General features: G+C 41.0%; 1 protein-coding gene across 1 annotated transcript in view; it reads right to left on the bottom strand.

Annotated features, from left to right (window-relative positions):
* Positions 1 to 391: 391 nt before the first annotated feature.
* Positions 392 to 18164, bottom strand: part of LOC141114325 (keratin, type I cytoskeletal 19-like) — a 43504-nt gene continuing 25731 nt past the window's right edge. Inside the window, exons 4-7 of the mRNA XM_073607941.1 lie at positions 17318 to 17479; positions 14492 to 14617; positions 3051 to 3268; positions 392 to 708 (exon numbers count right to left, since the gene is read on the bottom strand). Coding sequence (XP_073464042.1) covers positions 693 to 708; positions 3051 to 3268; positions 14492 to 14617; positions 17318 to 17479 — 522 coding nt within the window. The 3' untranslated portion in view covers positions 392 to 692. The remainder of the gene's footprint in view (positions 709 to 3050; positions 3269 to 14491; positions 14618 to 17317; positions 17480 to 18164) is intronic.

Below are 18164 nucleotides of genomic sequence, written 5' to 3'. Positions count from 1 at the left end.
ACAACTGAATAAACTACAGGCAGCATGAAAGGGGCCATATCTAATCACAAAGTGACTGAATGACATCAACTAAAGTTGGCAAGTCATCACAAATCATTGAAATGTCAGTTTTAGGTGAATTGACTCTATACATTTTCAGACTAGGAAAGTGACTTTTAATTGATAACTGGAATTAACCCCTGAATGATGCTGATGTTACCCTGGAGGTACACATACCACACACTGGGAGCCACTGCTATGAAGTACAATATAAACTCTTACAACAAAAAAAGCTTCATAGCAAAAACTCCTACTGTGTAGACAGAAGAGGGAGAGGGGCAGCAGTTAGGACTTGCCACAGGATATACAGTACACAGAAAATGAAAACAAATACATAAAATATAAAAGCTAATTGATTTCACAAGAGAAAATTATTTATTTGGGGATAAAGAATACTAGTACTAACTTCTACATGATAATCACATTGATAACAGTGTTCTTTAAAACATATCCAGGTATAAAGCCAGTGGTTTGGCAGCAGGGGTTGGCCCTGCCAAATACTCCTTGTCTGTTGTTACAGTGTTTATACAGTTTCATAAAGCATTTTGTGATATATGAATGTCATAAGAATACAAAAGTCCAGCCATGTAGGGTAAGTTTATTTGCGTATGCCGTAGCGTTTGTTTTCCTTCCATTAACTTTTCAGTATGTCTTCATTTGGGTATTAGGCTGTAAAATAAAAAAAAGGCTCATGTTGATTATGTATAGTGCAGACTTGGAAACAAGTCAGGACACTGTCATTCACACCTGTCCTTAATCCTCTATTTTCCCATAGACAATGATATTAGAAATCTATGGTTCAAGGTTGACGTTCTGGAGCTATGCTGAACAATCCCCTCATCCTTGCAAGGCTTATGTCATGGCTATTACCATTGGCTCCAACACATGAAAAAGGTAGTTATATTGTTAATACTTGATCATCTAATATTTAAGTGACATAATATCTTTTAATGGCCGTTTTTACCCTTTTGAACTTGTAAGTTTTTATATTGCCATAGAACCTACAGTATTTGACAATAAAGAGACTCTGGGTAAAGTGCTCTTGTGAGAACCCCCCCCCCCCTCAACCCCCTTATATCTTCTATGCACTGTCCTGTTTTTTGTTCGACCATAATCTTAACCCTGTGCAAGGTCTGCATTTGATCATGTCAGAACTTACTAACTTAGGTTAGCTGTTGATGATTTTGAATTTTCGGGTCTTGAAATTGGCTGCCCGGACCCATGTGCGACATCTTGGGAGAAGCTTTGGGCATTTATTATTAAAGGCTCGATAGAGCCTCGATAGAGGGTGTGTTGTTTTTTCTTTTTTTTTTCTTATAAAAGAGCCAGTAAGGGCAAAGTGAAGAGTTCTGTTTAATGTAGAACGCCAGCCAAAACTTTTTTTTCATAGAGAGTGTACGGGTAAGAACCTTTACTTTATGCAACAGAGGCATTACAGGATATAAATATAAATATAAATATTCCCCAAATTAATGTAAAATTCTCTTTTGACAGGTGTCCCCAATGAAAATTACTCCCTCTATTCTTGCATTGATAACAACTATTACATTTTGGGCTTCTATTCATAATCACCGAGAATCATAGAGAGGGCACGTCTACTTAAAGACCAAGCCTTTTCTTGCACTTTTTGTTTAAATCAGTATTTTTTGGCTAGGAAAATACTTGTAACCCCAAACATTATACATATTTCTTTAGCAGAGACCCTAGGGAACAAAATGGCGATTTGTAAAAAATACACTTTAATGAATAAAAAAACCAAAACACAATATATATATATATATATATATATATATATATATATATATATATATATATATATATATCCCAATTGTTTTGTAAAATATAAAAGATGATGCTACGCCGAGTAAATAAATACCTAACATGCCAAGCTTTAAAATTGCGCATGCTCGTGGAATGGCGACAGACTATGGTACTTTCCATAGCCAATGCTTTAAGGTTACCTGCTTAGAGTCTAGCACCAGAATTATTGCTCTCGCTCTAACGTTCGTGGTGATACCTCACGTTTGGTGCAAAAAACATTGACATATGCGTGCACGACCTATGTATGCTTTTGCTTCTGCGAGCGAGCACGGAGGGATGTGGGTGCTTTACATTTTTGACATTTTTTTTCTTATTTATTTTATTTTTTATTTTTACAGTGTCCCTTTAATTCTTTTTTTATCACTTTCATTCCTATTACAAGGAATGTAAACATCCCTAGTAATACAAATAAATATGACAGGTCCGCTTTATGGAGAGATTTGAGGTCAAAAAGACCCCAAACCCCCCTTTACCTTTAAAAGCAAAAGGCCCAAAAATGTTTTGATCTTTTACTTTGAAAAAAAAAAAATTGTTTACTTCCTCCCTAGACCCGAAGTGACGTCATGATGTCGCTCTGGTCCTCCAAGACCATAGAGGCGATCAGAGATGATCTGATCTCTGTTTATCTCTGTGACCTGGTAGCTGCACCGTCGGGTGTTTTCTCAGGGCATGCCGGTGAAAACAGTAAGCCAGAGAAACACCATTGAGTGGCCGGAGGAGGGGGGGGCGCGGCCCCTCCAGCCGTTTCTGAAAGTGATCAAGTGGCTAATGGGCCACTCTGACCACTTTCATTAGAAAGTCAGCCACCGGCTAAAAAAGAACAATACCAGGGTTATGGCTGATAGTTTCAGCCATAATCTTGGTAAACCACTTGCAAACTGCAATGTATATATACAACGTATTGCGGTTGGCAAGTTGGTAATAAAGGCCTATAAGGGGTTCTAATCTCTCCTCGCTCTTTCTAAAAAGTTCACAAAACCCCTTTATAGTTTCTAAAAAAATTATAACGATGTCTGTAAAAACTCCCTGGGATCAACATAAGTAGATCTGGAACAGAACTCTTTATCGGACAAGAAGCTGACCTGTGAACCAAGCCATTGCTGCCTACAGTAACTGAAAAATCTGTTTTGGCTAAACTTAGTCTTATTATTTCAGGGTTTTTTTTAAATATTCACTGTGCCATTACCAACCTAGTTCCTCCATCTAGAAGACTACGGTAAGTTGCGATCTCAGCCTCAAGACGTGTCTTTAAACTCAGGAGAAGAGTGAATTCCGAGACCTGATGATTGACATCTCTTCGTGTTTGTTGAAGCATAGATTCAACATGGGTAATATTTTCTTGCGCTTCTGTCAACTGCATGGCATATTGAGCATTCACATTGTCCAAAGTTGCATCTGCTGCATTTTTCTGCAACACAACAATAAAAAACAATAGATTATTAACCCATGAAAATAATAATAATGTGTGCCTATTTTAAAACTAGAATTACTGTATTACACACTTGGACTGTAAGGGAAGGGATGTAAAAGAGATATAACTTTGCCTGCTGTTAGGGAATATCTCTGGCAATAGTTCAAAAGATTCAGAAAAGCTGGGTTACATATTTCTATATGTCTACCTGACAAGCTAAATGGAGGCTTATTGTCAGTTTTGCATGCTGAGGGTGATATAAATATTTGGGGTGACCTTGTGAGATCCCTCTTATCCCTGTGTTCCTCCCTGGTGAAGGACATGTGTTGCAAGGCTCGACATCCTAGGCCTGATGCCTAGGGAGGGTACCCATGTGTTCATAAGACAAGGCCTGAGTCTGGGGCCTGGGTCCGTAGTGCCTTGCTTACCTAGAAAAAGTGGACCAAACCTGGGAAGGAGCACCGGGGAGGAACTTCAGCTGGAGTTGCCTAGGAAGCTGAAATTTAGCTTGGATCTCACAGTAAGTCTTGTGCAATGCCCAGGAAGTCTGTGCTGCATCTGCTTCACAGTTGAGAGTTCAAGAATCACAGGATATCGGTCTGGCTCCTTTTACCTATAAAGGCTGTGAATATTACTTCCTGGAGTTTACTGTGTTCTCTCTGTGTCCTGTGCCCTAGCCCTCTCTCCCTGGGTGCATACTTTGAGGTGCAATCTCAGCTCACCTGACCTCTGGGGGTCTCTACTAGCCTATATGGAGCTAAGGTAATGTACATACTGTAAAGTTAAAGGCATGAGTGTCTACTTGAGTACATTACAACATATACATGATCTTTCATGGCTCCTGGCAGCAAAGATGGTAAACAGATGCATGAAAACAATACCTACATTGCTCTCAGTCCTTACCACAGACACAGTGCAGACTGTCAACAACACAATGTTTAACCACTTGACAACTGGGCACTTAAACCCCGCTCCTGCCCAGACCAATTTTCAGCTTTCAGCGCTGTCACACTTTGAATGTCAATTACTCAGTCATGTAATACTGTACCCAAATGAATTTTTGTCCTTTTTTTCATACACATAGAGCTTTCTTTTGGTGGTATTTGATCACCTCTGGGTTTTTTATTTTTTGCGCTATAAATATAATAAGACCGAAAATTTTGAAAAAAAAAATGCATTTTTCTTAGTTTATGTGATAAAATTTTGCAAATTATTAATTTTTCTTTAGAAATTTTGGCCACAATTTATACTGCTACATATTTTTGGTAAAAATAACCCAAATTAGTGGATATTATTTGGTCTGTGTAAAAGTTAGAGTCTACAAGCTGTGGTACAAATCATAAAAAATTAATCACACCTGATGTATTGGTGGCCTATCTACTTCTTGCGACCCGAACAAGCCAGGAAAGTACAAATACCCCCCAAATGACACCCTTTTTTGAAAGTAGACATTCCAAGGTATTTAGTAAGATGCATTGTGAGGTTTTTGATGTCATTTTTTTCCCACAATTCTTTGCAAAATGAAGATTTTTTTTTTTTTTTTTTCCACAAAATTGTCAATGTAATAGGTTATTTCTCTCACATGGCATGTGTATACCACAAATGATGCCCCAAAATACATTCTGCTACTCCTCCTGAGTATGGCAATACCAAATGTGTGAGACTTTTACACAGCCTAGCCACATACAGAGGCCCAATATTGAAATAGCACCGTCAGGCGTTCTAGGAGCATAAATTACACATCTCATTTCTCAACCACCTATTACACTTTTGAAGGCCCTGGAGCACCAGGACAATGGAAACGCCCACAAAGTGACCCCATTTTGGAAAGCTAACACCCCAACGTATAATCTATGAGGCATAGTGAGTCTTTTGAACGGTTCATTTTTTTCCAGAGGTTTTTGGAAAATGTGGAAAAAAAATGAAAACGCATTTTTTTTTTACGCAAAGTTGTACATTTATAAGATATTTCCAACACATAGCATGTACATAGCAAAAATAACACCCCAAAATACATTCTGCTACTCCTCCTGAGTATGGCGTTACCAAATGTGTGAGACTTTTACACAGCCTGGCCACATACAGAGGCCCAATATTGAAATAGCACCATCAGGCGTTCTAGGAGCATAAATTACACATCTCATTTCTCAACCACCTATTACACTTTTGAAGGCCCTGGAGCACCAGGACAATGGAAACGCCCCAAAAATGACCCCATTTTGATAAAGCTAACACCCCAACATATAATCTATGAGGCATAATGAGTCTTTTGAACGGTTCAGTTTTTTCCAAAAGTTTTTGGAAAATGTGGAAAAAAATGAAAACGCATTTTTTTTACGCAAAGTTGTGCATTTATAAGATATTTCCAACACATAGCATGTACATAGCGAAAATGACACCCCAAAATACATTCTGCTACTCCTCTTGAGTATGGCGATACCACATGTGTGAGCCTTTTACACAGCCTGGCCACATACAGAGGCCCAATATTGAAGTAGCACCATCAGGCGTTCTAGGAGCATAAATTACACATCTCATTTCTCAACCACCTATTACACTTTTGAAGGCCCTGGAGCACCAGGACAATGGAAACGCCCACAAACTGAACCCATTTTGGAAAGCTAACACCCCAACCTATAATCTTTGAGGCATAATGAGTCTCTTGAACGGTTCATTTTTTTCCAAAAGTTCTTGGAATATGTGGAAATAAAATGAAAACACATTTTTTTTACGCAAAGTTGTGCATTTATAAGATATTTCCAACACATAGCATGTACATAGCAAAAATGACACCCCAAAATACATTCTGCTACTCCTCCTGAGTACAGCGATACCACATGTGTGAGACTTTTACACAGCCTGGCCACATACAGAGGCCCAACATGCAAGGAACACCATCAGGTGTTCTAGGGACACATAGCATTCACATACCAAGAATTACACCCCAAAATACATTATGCTGAGCAAAGAGTAAACAAAAGATTACCTGTGGTTGTAGTAGCGCAGTTGTACACAGGAGGATAGCACTGGTCCAGGCAGCAGGCAGGGACTTGGTCAGCAAAAGCGAATGCAATTTTTCAGGCAAGAGGCAGGAATACTGTCCATAGTCAGTACAGGCAGCAGGCAGGGATACTGTCCATATACAGTCCAGGGTCAGTGCAGGCAGAGATTGTCAGCAGTGCCAATATATTGGTCCTGGTAGTAGGCAGGTCCATGTGGTGTGGTCAGTTCATGCGACAGACAGAGGCATGATGGCATAGGTCCTACAGGCAGCAGGCAGAAGTAGGGCCTCGTTCAGGACAGAATAGGGACAAATCTCTTTGAAGCCTCCAAGTCTCCAGACCCTAATCTAGGAATGAGAAAACAAATGAAATTGTTTTCTTCATCCAGAAAAACAATTCTGGAGCCCCTCACATATGTGAGACCCCTGTGTTCTGAATCCCAATAGTCCACTGGCAGGGTACAAGATCAGCCCAAGAGGCAGGCAAGAGGCATGGTCAAACAGTCCAGGGTCAGTTCCAGATCAGGCAGAGGTATAAACAGAATCGGTAGGCAGAAGTGTGATCGAATAACAGTCCAGGGTCAGTTCTAGATCAGGAAGAGATATAAACAGAATCGGTAGGCAGAAGCATGGTCGAATAACAAGCCAGGGTCAGTTACAGAGCAAGCAGAGACATAAGGGGTGTGAAGGTAAATGGCAGGAAGTGAGGGTTGTGTTTACCATACTTCACTAATAATTTAGTGAAGTATGGTATTGGCGGAAACAGTCAACTAGGCAGAGGCCTGGTTGGGAAGGACATTGGGGACAATGATAAGTGGTGTCTCTTCTCACTCCTCGTTTGGAGCACACCCGGCATTTTTTCTGACGTTTTTGGCCTGTTGGTCTGGGATTTTATCGGGAAAGTGGCGTTCAGAGAGTCTGCTAATTACATCGGATCTAATGTTTTCTGGTGGGCCGTTCGGGTATATAAGGGCAGTGGTGATTTCCTCCTGGTAGCCAAGAAAGGGTTTGGGTCTGTCAGTGGAGTTGCGATAGATTACATAGGTGTTATATATGGCCAAATTAAATAAATAAATCGAAACTTTTTTATACCACTGGTATGTTCTTCTAGTGGAAAGGTAGGGTTCGAGCATCTGGTCGTTGAAGTCGACGCCCCCCATATACATATTGTATTCATGGATACATGTTGGCTTTTGGATTGGGCCATTCCTCCTGGTGATCTCAACAAATGTATTGTTGTCGATTGAAGAAAGCATGTAGACGTCCCTTCTGTCCCTCCACTTCACAGCCAGAATTTCCTCACGCTGTAAGCTCGCCGCCTCCCCTCTTCTTAACTTCTTTTTGACGAGGCTTTGAGGAAAGCCCTTCCGGGTCGTCCTTACGGTGCCGCATGCTGGAGTCTTCCTTCTGTGAAGGTTTCGGAACAGGGGCAAACTAGAATAAAAATTGTCCACATACAGATGGTAGCCTTTCTCCAGGAATGGGTTTATGAGTTTCCAAATGACTTTCCCACTCGATCCGATGTATTCTGGGCAATTAGGGGGATGTAGCTGGGTGTCCTTCCCTTCGTATACCATGAAGGCATAGGTATACCCTGTAGCATGATCGCACAATTTGTACATCTTCACCCCATAGCAGTCCCTTTTGGTGGGAATAAATTGTTTTAAGCCCAGCCTGCCAGAAAATTTGATAAGGGACTCATCCACACATATGTGTTGGTCTGGGGTAAACAACTGGGGGAAGATTTCAGAAAAATAATTTATTAGGGGCCGAATTTTTAAAAGCTTGTCAAAATTTGGGTGATTTCGGGGAGGGCACTGGGTATTGTCGTTATAGTGTAGGAATCTCATAATCATGAGATATCTGGTCCTGGGCATTACTGAGGAAAAGATGGGCATGTGGTAGATGGGGAGGGTAGACCAATATGAACGTAATTTATTTTTTCTGTTTAGTCCCATACAGAATGTGAGGCCCAAAAAAATTTTAAACTCCTCCACTGTTAGGGCTCTCCACTCATAGGGACGGGCATAATAGGACGTTGGGTTACTTGCTATAAATTGTTGGGCATATAGGTTGCACTGGGCCACAATTGATGCAAGCATGTCCTCAGTAAAAATTAAATGGAAAAAGTCTATCGGGGAAAAATTTTCTGTGTCCACCTGGACTCCTGGCTGGGCAGTGAAAGAGGAAACGTTAGCTTCTCCTGAATTAGGAGGCAGCCACAAGGGGTTTTGAAGGGAACAGGGAAGGCTGGCATGGGACCTAACCCTTTGGGACTGAGGTGACACCCCACTGATACGTGGCCTTTGCCGAGGTACTGCGGTGCTGGTGGATGGCACTGCCTCCTCACCAGTACGCCTTTGTCTGGCGGGCGGACTCTCATCCTCCTCCTCTGAGGTTGTCAGTGTACCACTGGTTAGGACAGGCTCGTAGTCCACGTCAGACTCAGAATCTGAAAATGAGGAGGAATCCGAAGCGGAGAGCTCCCCGTTGCTCTCGTCACCCGCAAGAATATTGTACGCCTCCTCAGCTGAATATAATCTTCTAGCCATTGTTGGTGATGACAGAAAGCACTGATAACAAGTGACAAGTGATACTGATGATAGCTGGTACTCTTACATGGCACTGATGACACGTGACACTTACGTGACACTGATGACACTGATACGTGGCACTGGTGACACTGATGACAGATGGCATGTGGCACTGACAGGTGGCACTGATGACAGATGGTACTGACAGATGATACTGACAGGTTGCACTGACAGATGGCACTGACAGGTGGAACTGATGGCAGGTGGCACTGATGGCAGGTGGAACTGATGGCAGGTGGCACTGATGACAGATGGCACTGACAGATGGTACTGACAGGTTGCACTGGCAGGTTGCACTGACAGATGGCACTGAGAGGTGGAACTGATGGCAGGTGTCACTGATGGCAGGTGGCACTGATGGCAGGTGGCACTAATGGCAGATGGGACTGGCAGATGGGACTGGCAGATGGCACTGGCAGAGGCACTGGCAGATGGCACTGGCAGATGGCACTGGCACTGGCAGATGGCACTGGCAGATGGGACTGACAGATGGCACTGGCAGATGGGACTGACAGATGGCACTGATATAATAGTGTTGGCATGGTGTATGTGTGTTTTTTTCACTCACAATTTTTCACTCCAGAAGCACAGATCACTCTCCCTCCTCTGAGGTTGTCAGTGTACCACTGGTTAGGACAGGCTCGTAGTCCACGTCAGACTCAGAATCTGAAAATGAGGAGGAATCCGAAGCGGAGAGCTCCCCGTTGCTCTCGTCACCCGCAAGAATATTGTACGCCTCCTCAGCTGAATATAATCTTCTAGCCATTGTTGGTGATGACAGAAGGCACTGATAACAAGTGACAAGTGATACTGATGATAGCTGGTACTCTTACATGGCACTGATGACACGTGACACTTACGTGACACTGATGACACTGATACGTGGCACTGGTGACACTGATGACAGATGGCATGTGGCACTGACAGGTGGCACTGATGACAGATGGTACTGACAGATGGTACTGACAGGTTGCACTGACAGATGGCACTGACAGGTGGAACTGATGGCAGGTGGCACTGATGGCAGGTGGAACTGATGGCAGGTGGCACTGATGACAGATGGCACTGACAGATGGTACTGACAGGTTGCACTGACAGGTTGCACTGACAGATGGCACTGAGAGGTGGAACTGATGGCAGGTGTCACTGATGGCAGGTGGAACTGATGGCAGGTGGCACTGATGGCAGGTGGCACTAATGGCAGATGGGACTGGCAGATGGGACTGGCAGATGGCACTGGCAGAGGCACTGGCAGATGGCACTGGCAGATGGCACTGGCACTGGCAGATGGCACTGGCAGATGGGACTGACAGATGGCACTGGCAGATGGGACTGACAGATGGCACTGATATAATAGTGTTGGCATGGTGTATGTGTGTTTTTTTCACTCACAATTTTTCACTCCAGAAGCACAGATCACTCTCCCTCCTCACACGTGGTCTCTGTGTGAGGAGGGAGAGCCGGCAATGAGAGAAGATCTCATATGTTTACATATGAGATCATCTCTCATTGGCACTACCGATCACGATGAAAACGGCCGCTATGATTGGCCGTTTTCAGCGATCTGTGACTGGCTGTGTCCAAGGGACACGGCCAGCACAGAACTTCCCCGATGTGCGCCCACGGGAGCGCGCATCGCGGAAGTAAACAGCAGGACATCCAGCAGTTAGTGTCCGCGGTGCAGCCGTCTTTCGGCTATAGCGCGGGCGGGAAGTGGTTAAAGCAGAGCTCCACCCAAAAAGGGAAGCTCCGCTTGTTTGCTACCTCCCCCCCTCCTACCTGTTTTTGACAGTAACCCGTCCCCACTTCTGGGAGAACCCCGGAATTTCGCCCCCCTCCTCCTTCCACCATTGCCGTGCCATTCAGAAAGTGCAGCGCGCTACAGGCATGCACAGTAGGGAACCAGCTGTAAAGTTGCAAGGTTTCCCTGCCAGTTTCCCTTACAAGAAATGGCATGGGCAGCACCCGAGAGCCGAAAAAAATTGGCTGGGATGCCGACATTGTGGGATCCCTGGACAGGTAAGTGTCCTAATATAAAAAAATTTGTATTTGTAGCTGCTGACTTTTATTTTTTATTATTTGGGGGGGGGGGGCTGGAGCTCTGCTTTAACCACTTTCTTCCATGCCCATAGTCAAATGACATCCGCAGGATGGATTTCCCATCCTGGGCGGGTGTCATATGATGTCCTTGGCTTCCCGGCTGTCTAGGGGGCGCACGCGCACCCGCCACACCACTCTTGAGCGGATGCTCATGCCTGGCAGCTGCGATGTCTGCCAGGCACCCGCGATTGCCGGTAACAGAGCAGGGACATGGATCTATGTGTATGTAAACACACAGATCCACGTCCTGTCAGGGGAGAGGAGACAGATTGTGTGTTCCCAGTACAGAGGAACACCGATCGTTCTCCTCCCCTTGTGAGTCCCCTTCCCCTACAGTTAGAATCACTCCCTAGGTAACACAGTTAACCCCTTGATCGCCCCCTAGTGTTAACCCCTTCCCTGTCAGTGACATTTATACAGTAATCAGTGCATTTTTATAGCATTGATCGTTGTATAAATGTGATTGGTCCCAAAATAGTGTCAAAAGTGTCCGATATGTCCGCCACAATGTCACAGGTCACGATAAAAAACGCAGATCGACGCCATTACTAGTAAAAAAAAATAATAATAAAAATGCCATAAATCTATCCCCTATTTTGTAGACGCTTATCTTTTGCGCAAACGAATCAATATACGCTTTTTGCAATTTTTTTAACCAAAAATATGAAGAAGAATACATATTGGCCTAAACTGAGGAAAAAAATTGTTTTTGTTTTTTAAAAATTGGGATATTTATTATAGCAAAAAGTAAAAAATATTGTGTTTTTTTTCATACTTGTCACTGCTCTTTTGTTTATAGCGCAAGAAATAAAAAATGCAGAGGTGATCAAATACCACCAAAAGAAAGCTCTATTTGTGGGGAAAAAAAATCTAAAAATTTAATTTGGGTACATTGTTGCATGGCCACGCAATTGTCATTCAAAATGCGACAGCGCTGAAAACTGAAAACTGGCTTGGGCAGGAAGGGGGAGAAAATGCCCTGTATTACGAGGTTCTATTTGTAACGTTATTTGCTGGATATAATAAAATATCTAATATGTTTTGGAAGCAAAGTTATCCTTTAACCACTTCAATACACTTTTACCCCTTCCTGCCCAGGCAAATTTTCAGCTTTCAGTGCTGTCACACTTTGAATGACAATTGTGCAGTCATGCAACACTGTACCCAAACTAAATTGTTATCATTCTGTTCACACAAATAGAGCTTTTTTTTTTTTTTTTTTTTTTTTTAAACGTTTTTTTTTGTTTCTTTTATAAAATTTTGCAAATAGATAATCTTTCCTCATGAATTTAGGCCAAAATGTATTCTGCTACATTTCTTTGGTGAAAATAACCCAAATCAGTGTATATTATTTAGTCTGTAGCAAAGTTATAGAGTCCACAAACTATGGTATAGATCTGAAATGTTATCAATCCTGATGTACTGACGGCCTAACTCATTTCTTGAGGCCCACAAATGTCAAGACAGTACAGATAAAAATATTTGTTTGTTCTTTTTTTAACACACTTTGACCAGAGCAATATAATGTTATCATCATAGTAACATTGTACTACTCTGGGGAAGTGATCAGTATATATTTTTTTTACACATTATGATTACATATAGCAATGAATTTCATTGCTATATGCAAGAGTTTTACTGAATGAAATTGTTTCATTCAGTTCATTTTGTTGTGATTAGCTGTGATTGGCCAGAGCTAATCACACGGTACAGATTGGCCCAGTCTGTACCATGTGATCACACTGACCAATCACAACTAGCAACACAATTGTATACAATGGATAGCTTGAAAGGAAGTCATCCATTGTTTACAACTGTCATGTGACCTGCTGTGATTGGTTACAGTGGTCACATGGTACCGACAGTGGGCCGGTATAGTGAACAGTCATTGGCTGTGTTCGGTGGACACAGCCGGTGACAGATCGCATGGCCCTGTGATCCGGGAGGATGTCCACCTAGAAGGACAAGAGGTTCCCGTCGGAATCATCTTGCCACGGGCCGGGTGGGAACCGGTCAAAGCAACCCTATGCCTAATAAATGGGATAAATGCCAGCCCATTCAGTGGCTGGGGAGTTAGTTGCTTGATCCAGGCTTGGGTGCTACCCAACATGGGTGTATCATATAGCTTGTTTCCCGCTCCTAGCTGTGGTTCCTCCCATAGTGTATTTATTGGCTGGTGGGTGAAACCACAGCTAGCAGTTGGGGCCACACCCAGAAGTGTAGGATAACAGTGACACCAGGAGCTCTACGAGAGAGTGAAGGATTCACTTGCTGCCTACAAGACAGGAATGTGTACAAATATTTTAAACATAGCAACAGGGTATCTTTAAAAAGCCTTCATTTAATGGAAACACCTTATACCAATTAACCATGTGTCAACTTTTTTTTATCTCTGATTCCAAGTATAATATGGAGCTAAGATGGGTGTGGACATTTTGAACACGAATTTATAGATAAGTCAATGTAATTGTCAGTTTGTGTCATTAATTATGACTCAACAGACAGAGAAGTGACATAATGACATTGCTTAAACAAATAATATGATGGACAAAACTTAAAGTGAAAAATTGCATTCTGAAATCATTTCATTTTTTTGACAGTTTTGAAAAAAAATTAAACCATCCTGTACCAGGAAGTTCCTCTTGAAATCTAAACTTTTTGAAGCTCACAATGTTAACTCGCTGTCTATGTCAAAGAGAATTTACGGTAAATACTAACCGAAAAACTCCAGCCAAAAATGTATTTGTGTTTTAGGTGGACAGAAAGGGTTGGAAGTTCACTCCGGTTTTTCTTGTAGTCAATGTCTGAATTGGGGAGATTTCCATTTGCTCCCGTGCTAGTGATGTGAAATTTCTCCATTAGAAACAGAAAAAAGAACAGTGCTATTTTATGATCATTGGAAAACAAACCCTCAGTCTTATTGCTTTGTGTAACCTCCTGCCCTGATGACCCCTGTCCCCTTTATATCCTGTACTGTTATCCTATTGGTTTCACGCTAATTGAGACACAGGCAGCAAGAAAAACATCATAGAGGATCTAAACCCTCTACATTCTTTTCACAATTAAAAAAACAAAAATACTAAAAAATATTTTTTCTAGTTTTGGATAGATTGCAGAAGATCCTCCTGTTCTGCTGACAAGGGTCAGGGAGTAAAGGAAAATCTCTCAAGGCGGCAATCAGATATGATATGAGTTTTAACTTTACACTACTCCATCCAAAATGAAAAAAAAAAACAAAACCTTTTGGCTTTGGATATATGTTAACAACCAACTGTGTTTTCCATTGCCACCAATTAGATTTTAGTTTTATGACAGTCAGAATTTGACAACCTGAAACTAATTGGTGGATGAAAATTACATGTTTTGGGGAACTTTGATGAAAGAAGACTGAATAAGACAGAATAATTGATGTCACCATGGTACCTGAGACATAGAACAGAATGTAAAGTTAATTCTCCGGACCAATATTTTTCAACAATGCAGACAAGACTGTGTATACTACATTATTTCTTAGAGATTAATGACCTTGCTAAGTTCAGACTGGCATTCTATTTCCAGTTCTTGCACGGTTTTCTTGATCTCTGTTAATTCCTTCTTGCACTTCTCTAGTTCAGTGGTGTTGATGTGCACCTCCTCATTCCATTCTTCCACCTGCAATGAAAAAATAATGATATTGGTATCCAACAATTGCCATTCACATTTATTGTATTTGCTCAATTGTACACACGCCAATCCTTCTTTCTAATTCATTGTAGGCATTCTTACCTTAGTTTATAGGATCTAGTAAGCATTTTAATGCTGTACCCAGAAATACAATATACCACCTACACAACAAGTCCATGGAGTCCATGGAACTTACGGACATCCAACACTTGGACTTTAAACTTCTTCCTGTACATACTATAAATGAATATTAACATATGATTCCAGTCCATAAAGTGCAAATGCCAATTGCGATTATTTGAAAAAAAAAAAAAAAATATTGAATAATATTGTGCCACAATATGTGAATTCCTCTATTGCAAATAAAATATATGTTCAAACACAATTCCAAACTGCAAAATGCCGAATAAATAATAACTGTGTTATGATGCATAAATTCTGAGGAAGACACGTGACAAGCCCTGTGTCGACACGCATTGGGGAGGGGCCAGGACGGTGGAGAAACCAGCTGAGACGTTGATCTTTCAGCGTGGTGGCTAGAAGCACAAACTTTGCACCTATTGGATTGGGAGTTTAGTTTATCTATGCTTTGTATAGAATGGTGCACTGGTAGCACCTCTAATATGTTAAATACAATGGCATATATTATACAATAAATTTGAGTTGAAATGCTATCACACTATCCAGCCTATTTCTTTGCATATATGAATCAAGGACATCCACAGTGAGGGATCTGACGATTTGCAGAGTCCATTAACCTTGTGCCCAGTGTTGGTTCTACTGCTCATTTGACCAAACTTAGCTGTGCGGTCGCAACCCTTGTGGCGAGCGCAATCACACAGGGGGGAGCATGTGTGTGAAGTCAATAAAAGTTTTAATCTGTGAAGCACTGTCACAAGTCACTGAATATTTTTCTTTGGAGCACTGCTTATAACATCATTTGATCTTATATGGACTAAATATTGAATTATGACATTTTGTATCATCAGTAATATCAATTGTTCACATTGAATTAATGCAGCATAACACAGTTACTTTTTATTTGGCATTTTGCACTTTGGAATTGTGTTTGAACATTTATTTTGCACATATTGTGGCATATTATTCAATATTTTTAATTTATTTATTCAAATAATCACAATTGGCATTTGCATTTTATGGATTGGAATCATTTGTTATTATTAATTTATAGTATTTACACAGAGTTATTCATACAGCGCGGCACAATTTATTACTTTTTGTTTGGTCTAACACAGCTTATGGGAGTGTAACTGGTGTCAGCAGCTGAAATAAATTACATCATCTCTTCTCATTTATTGGTTGCTCCTTTAGACCTATAGTCTATTATATTGGTAGCTTGCAAGATCTTTTATTTATTACGTTGAAACTTTGTTTTTGCTCAATGGCCCACCTTCTAATCTAGTCAGTCTGTTCCTCTTTCTGATTTATTGTAGACATTCTTATCCTATGTCCTCTAGGATCCAGTTGAAATTTTCAATGCTGGACCTAGAAATATATCATCTACACAGTAAGTCCATGTAGTCCATAGAACTCACAGACATCTTTTACATGTTCAGGAGTCTTATTTGGCTAAAGCTTTGCCATTAAATGCACTCTGTACTGTAGGTGTATGAAGTACCTCTAGAATCCTTCACTTTTTTAATCAGACAAGTATTTTCTTTTTTTTTTAGATATTTATGCCTTTTGTATCACTTCTGTTTTTTGTATCAATAACTATGTGTGTGCCGGACCCAATCAGGACAGAGGCTTTTGGAGGGGACAGCAGGGTAGCCTCTTGCCTACTGACTATGGACCCTGGAATTTGTGGGAGCTACAAGAATTCAGGAAGATGTCCTGTTATATAATGCAAGATGACATTACCACATTTAGCAATCAAGGAAGCCATGATGGTCTCTGTCAACTTGAAACTCAGAGAACAAGTATGTCAAAAGGAAGCTGGTTAATGAGACTTGGACAGCCGTGGGTCTTCTTGAATACTGGTGCTGAACTGTCTGGGTGGGTACTGGTATCTAGGCTTGTCTAGGTGACTAGTTGTTATTAATTAGCTTACTGTTTAATTAGCTTAATTTTTATGTTTATGTTAGCTGTTCATTAGATGTACTGACATTTACAGTTTGCATTGTTTAAGATAATGTGAGCAAGCTTTTATCTGATCTTGTGTGGTATATATTCATGTTAATTTACAATAAGGTCAGTTCCAGTTTGCATCTAAGCTAGTGTCGTCTAGTTCTTTGGTACAATATTCAGCTATAATACCTGGTTCCAGAGTGGAGGAAGCTGTATCTTGACGGAGGCTCCCAGGTTGGGTGCCAGGCGGTCCCTCACACTATGTATGTATATTTACTGTATACTATTGAGTTCCTTAAGAGCTCATTGACACTTCAGCGCTGCATTAATGAATAAGCGTTGGGCCTGCAATAACATGCATAATGTTAGGGGGGCATGTTAATTTTTAATGGGCTGCCAACCTACCACAAAGCAGCCAAAATCAGACATGGGCCATTTTTTCCCAACACAGCACAATGCAACACATGACATGTACATTGTGATATTCTGCAGTGCAGGTGCATAAAGAAACTATGCGTGCCACTAATAATTTGTTAACACCGTAATTATGAATTTTCTCTATTTGTTACATTTAATATTCATTAGTAATGACTTTCTCACCTTTTTATCAAACCAGGATGCTACTTCAATACGCTGTTTTTCAATCATCTTCTCATATTGCTCTCGCATATCCTCCATGGTTTTGCCAAGGTTTACAGTTGGAGCAACATCCACTTCAACATCAATGGAACCAGATGATTGCTTATGAAGTTCACTTATCTCCTGCATAGGGTAAATATATAAATCGGAATAGCTTATTAATGGATACCAATGAGGCTATGCAGAACCCACCACTCAGAACCCACATTAAAGTATACAACCTCACTCCAACTTCAAAAATATACAGTATTTTAGCTCCATTCCTTCCCTCCCAGTGATGTAACAGAGGTCTTTTTGATTCAAGGAAATCTTCCTTTAATCAGGAGAAAGGGTGCCTATGGTTGGTACATGAAGGTCATTCTACAGAAGTAATTGTAGGAGTAAGATATTTTTCTGTGTGGTGCAGACACCCATGCTCGCCACATAATCGTTTACCAAAGTTACCCTGGCCTGGGGGAACATATAGTTGGGAATTTATGCCAAATTAATTGGGTACCAATTGAAGGATGGAAAATCTCAAAAGAAAAAAATCTCCCAAACGAGGACACAGGCAACAATAAAAAGCTGAAAGAGATCCTAACTCATTTCTGCTCTATTTATACTAAAAAATAAATAAATATTAAAAATTTGACAGGTTAAATGTGTCTGTGCATGGCTCTATCTATAATAAAAAATAAATAAATATTAAAAATATGACAGGTTAAACGTGTCTGTGCATGGCACATTGACTGATTTAGAGAGTAGATATTGTTTGCATTATTTGTGTATTTTATGTGAGTAATATACAGTATTTATCCTGTGTCTGCAG

This window comes from Aquarana catesbeiana, linkage group LG12, assembly GCF_042186555.1.
Source record: "Aquarana catesbeiana isolate 2022-GZ linkage group LG12, ASM4218655v1, whole genome shotgun sequence".
NCBI lineage: Eukaryota > Metazoa > Chordata > Amphibia > Anura > Ranidae > Aquarana > Aquarana catesbeiana.
This window is presented reverse-complemented; position numbering and strand designations above follow the sequence as displayed.